General features: G+C 44.2%; 1 protein-coding gene across 7 annotated transcripts in view; it reads left to right on the forward strand.

Moving 5' to 3' along the window:
• Window positions 1-5,000, forward strand: part of pkp4 (plakophilin 4) — a 51,271-nt gene that overhangs the window by 30,714 nt on the left and 15,557 nt on the right. For all 7 annotated transcript variants that reach the window (XM_048234959.1, XM_048234961.1, XM_048234960.1 and 4 more), the window contains 3 exons: window positions 970-1,140; window positions 1,802-2,012; window positions 2,198-2,330. In XM_048234959.1, the coding sequence (XP_048090916.1) occupies window positions 970-1,140; window positions 1,802-2,012; window positions 2,198-2,330 (515 nt within the window). The remainder of the gene's footprint in view (window positions 1-969; window positions 1,141-1,801; window positions 2,013-2,197; window positions 2,331-5,000) is intronic.

Below are 5,000 nucleotides of genomic sequence, written 5' to 3' on the forward strand. Positions count from 1 at the left end.
ACCAGCTTGTAAATAGATATTTATATAATCAGGGGCATCATTAGTCACTTTTCTTTGACTTATCTGGTTTGCATTGCTCAAAGATACCAGGTGTCAGACTAGTCCACTACAGGAAGCTCTGAACCACCCTAGTCATCATATTTCATATGTGTCGCTGTCATGGTAGGGGAGGATGCTGGATATTTCTCCAATTACACCGAGGCCAATCAATACACAGAATGAGTGTCCTTCAGAAGTCCTGATGCTGAGGGATTGCATGATTGTCCCCTTTGCCCTGTGCTGGTCTTGGGCTTTGAAACCTGAACATGAGAGCCATCGCCCCCTGACAGAGTTGACCCAGTGGATTGATGTGAAGGATGGAATGAGGGCAGCAGACTTGAGGAGTGTAATGATGTTTGCCATGGAGCTGTGTGTTGGCATCCTGTTGGCATCTTACACCTTGATGTGCCACCGCTCCATGACAGGGAGACGGCGAGGTTGGTTGGATGTGTGATTCGACCCCCTGAAGGATGGGTAAAAATTCTGTGCACGTAAAAAAGTACATGCTGAAGGTCGTGACTAGAAGTGTTTATCAGGAGCATTTTGTCTACCAAGTTTGAGTTATGAGGGCAATTAACTCTGATTTTTTACCCAAAGCAGCTTCAGCAAATATTTACTTTTTTCAATATTGATAACGGTCAACTGTCAGTATTGATAAGTTATCAATCATTGATGGCCACATAGAAAACATATTCCATTCCTGCTTTCTTTGAAAGCATTGAGCTCCATATGGACAGACCATTGGGGCCGACACAGAAACCTACCTGATTATAGGTGTATTTAGCTGACATCCCAAGCAACTTATAGAGCAAATAAAGTATAATACATTGTTGTCAGTGTATTGATCATAATCATTGGATCGTCACTGGTCATCATTATTGATCGGTGTGTAGTGTACTGATGTGTGTGTGTCCCTTCCCCTCGCTTCAGGCCTGCGGAGCTCCTATGCCGGCCAGCACAGCCACCTGGGTCAGCAGGCCAGGCCCACCATGTCCCCAGAGCGTCACATCACGCCCATCTACGAGGACCGCACCTTCCAGAGGCAGCTCTACTATAGCCCGACGCACGGCTCCCACAGCGCCCTCTACAGGTCGAGCACAGGTATGGCAGGCGACTGAAGTGAAGGAGCAGAAGTGCTGATGGTCTTATGAGCTTAACGTGGTCCAGGAGAGGCTAATCTCCTCCCATCAGCCACTTATTCAGTCTGTGGCTTTTATCAAGACTTTAATGCAGACTGATAAAACCACTCTCTCTCTCTCACGCTCTCTCTTTCTCAATCTGTCACTCTCGCTCTCTTTCTCTCTCTCTATTCCTCTCTCTCTCTCTCTCTCTCTCTCTCTCTCTCTTTTAGACACACACGCACAGTCTTGCTTAGCAAGATAGCCTAAACTGGCTTATAAGCCTGATTATAGAAGCACATTAAAACAATTACAGTCAGGGCAAGAGTCAGCAGAAACTTGGGAGCACTTTCTGTGTGTGAGTGGAAGTGTGTGTGTGTGTGTGCCTGTGTGTGTGTGTGTGTGTGTGTGTGTGTGTGTGTGTGTGTGTGTGTGTGTGTGTGTGTGTGTGTGTGTGAATAATGATAAGTCCAGTTCCTCTGAGACTTGTAATGACCTTATTTTACTCTCCCATGTTGAATTACTCTCTCTCCCTGTCTTTCTGTCTCTCTCTCTCTCTCTCTCTCTCTCTCTCTCTCTCACACACACACACACACACACACACACACACACACACACACACACACACACACTTCTCGTCTCAGGGCTTGGAACCCTCCAGCGAACTACTAGCCAGTGCAGCGCCCTGACCTATCAGAGGGCCGGCTACACCCTCAACTCCGCAACGCTGCAGTCGGACCCCTACCGCTCTGCCCAGTATCGTCCAGCCGAAGCCATTTACGCCCGACACGCCATCACTGTGGACAATGGTGCCACACGCTCTCCGTCTATAGACAGCATCCAGAAAGACCCCAGGTAAAGTAGAGCAGCCTTTACAGGCGCAGCTTGAAATGCCAGGGACAATTATTACACAACATGTGCCTATGCACACAACATGGGCCAATGCTTATTCTGGGAATGAAAAGTCTGTATGTGTGTGTGTGTGTGTGTGTGTGTGTGTGTGTGTGTGTGTGTCGTGTTTTGTGTGTGTGTGTCTGTAGGGAGTTTGCATGGAGGGACCCTGAGATCACTGAGGTTATCCGTATGCTGCAGCACAGTTTTCCCTCGGTGCAAGCCAATGCTGCTGCCTACCTACAACATCTGTGCTACGGAGACAACAGGATCAAGGCAGAGGTACACACACATATATGCACACAAATAAATTCAAATATGTGTACACACACACACCCACACACACACAGTTTATACACATGCACACGTACACAATCACACCCATGTTTATGCCTGTGAACACTATAATATATTGCATACTGTATGCATATTGCACATGACACATGTAGATATACAGTATACATAAAGCATGCAATGTGCATATGTCCTGTGCTACAGTAGTGTTGCAAATGTGGTGGAACAGTGGTAAGGTCAGTTGACCCGGGTCCGATTCCGGAACCTACAGTGTTGAGTTCATGTTACTTTGGGTAAAAGTTACCGCTATTTGTTATTCAACTTTAAATTTTAACCTTTTACATTTTAATGTTCATTCCCTTCCAAACGGCCACAGGGTGTCTTCATAGGGACTGTCTATCTTGCCGGACTCATGTAATGACATGTTGAACCTTGTCAGTGGCAACAAAGCAGTTCATTTTGATGTGGCACGTTGTTGCCAGTGTTAGTCTCTTGGTTTGTATTCCCACTGAAAGTTTGATCCTAAAAATATCTTCCTTCAAAGTTTCCCAGATTTTAGATAGATAGATAGATAGATAGATACTTTATTGATCCCCAGGGGAAATTCAAGATGTTGACTATCCAATCATTGTGGATGATTTGGATGATAGCTAGTGTATATGATAAGAGAAAGAGAGAGAGAGAGAGAGCACTTACTTGACATGCCTATAGCCACATGGCCCTGGCAGATGACTATTCACATAGTGCCCTCCCTTTGTGCAGATTAGCCACTTACTCTCCTCCTGTTTGGCCAACACAACACAAAGCACATCACAGTAGGATATGGGTTGACCTCCATCTGCATCCTCTGAGCCTATTCAGCTCATAATCCAGATGGAACAAATATACATCTCTTCCCTGTAATCCAGTGCCAATAGATATCGTTCATTTGACAGATTACACTGCCCGGCTATATTTATGTATTCTCTCTCTTTTAGTCAGATTATCTATTGTGTGTATGTATTTGTTTGTTTGTGTGATGTGTGTGTGTGTGAGTGTTGTGTTGTGATGATGATGATGATGATGGTGATGATGATGGTGATGACTCATAATAAGATTTGTTGGACACCGAGAGTGGGGGATTAAATGCAAATAGACTCTAGTGACCCATATGTGGTCTGAATGTGTGGCAGCTTTCAGCGCTGCTCTGTAGTACACTGGGTGCTCTCATTTTGAGCCAGGGCTCATTCTCCTCATGTAGGGGGATTCTTTCTCTCCTCGCATAACCTTAGCAAAGCTCCTGCGGCCTGTCGCAAATACGGAAAAAATATTCACTTAAGATTTTCTTCAAAGACTGAGCAAAGACTGAGTTACGGTTTCCTTAAAATAAAAACCAGTTACACAAACCTCCCCCTCCTCCACCCCCAAAGTATCCTTAGAAAAGAATTAAAGTCTAGAACTGGGTTGTGGGGCACAACCATGACTGTTTATTTGTCAACAAGCACTCTTGCCAATGCCAGAAAAGGCTTAACTCAGACTCTTATCGCTTTTCTCACTCAACTGAACTCTGTTTAGACTGGACACATCTGGCCACAGATTTCCAGTCATATTGTCCATCTGTTTCATCTTGTGTCTGAGGGGCAAACGGTTGGGGGAGGGGGTCGAAGGGGTCAAAACACAAGTCGAGATAGAAGGGCGGCCAAGAATATTGTATTTTGAATAGGGTTAATAACACCTAGTGTGATCCTAGAAGTGGCGTCTTGTCCAGAGAGAGGGATGTCTGTGCCGCCGTTGGCAAATCATTGTGGCAGGCACCGAAGCAATCAGCCATGAAATGATAGTTAATGTGTTTATGCCCGAATCTGTCTGGTTTGTCTAGAGTCATGCTTCATCAGGGGAAGGGAACGGCGCTGGCTGAGGAAGAGGCAAATACCGAGGGCGAGACTGTGTGTTTAGAGACGTGGAAAGGAACTAGTGCGTCTCAAAGAAACTTGAGGCTAATTTGGGCTAAAAGATGTTCTTGTTTCACATTGATTGAGAGACCTCATAACATATAGACTGTGTGAGTTCTTGCTGTAATTCACTATTTTGGGCAATGAAGTATTTTAGTAGCACAAGTGATTTCAACTGGAGAAAATCACTCAAAAGAATCCCAGGGGTAAAGAAATCTGTAGTAATTCATTTCCATACAGACATATTTCTGATATGAAAGTAGAAAAAATCTTTATCAAAACAGTCTGTGGAGACACAAGTGATTATGGTATCGCATGGTGAAAATGTACAGTCTTAAGACAAGTCACTGGCACTGTGGCCATGAAATACTAACATATACAATAATGTTTGAAAAATGAATGTGATCTGGCTTTTCTTCTAAAACCCTTAATTGTCACATTGCCCTAGACGTATAGCTAAACCCTTTCAATCCTCTGCATTAGGGTTGAGTAATGCATTTCAAATGCTGATATTTAGTCCATATTGGACCATGGTTGTTTCCCAACGTATATATATTAAATTACATCTGGCTTCATAAAACTTATAAAAAATGCTAATGAGGTGGAACTGTCATTTCTTTGTCCCATTCCTCATCACCCACCCAGTTCTTTCCCATCTAATACTGTATTCACTCCTCAAGAAAGAGTACAGAAATGAGCGATGGAACCCTGAAGGTACAAAGCAGAA

The sequence above is a fragment of the Alosa alosa genome, chromosome 23 (assembly GCF_017589495.1).
Source record: "Alosa alosa isolate M-15738 ecotype Scorff River chromosome 23, AALO_Geno_1.1, whole genome shotgun sequence".
Lineage (NCBI taxonomy): Eukaryota > Metazoa > Chordata > Actinopteri > Clupeiformes > Clupeidae > Alosa > Alosa alosa.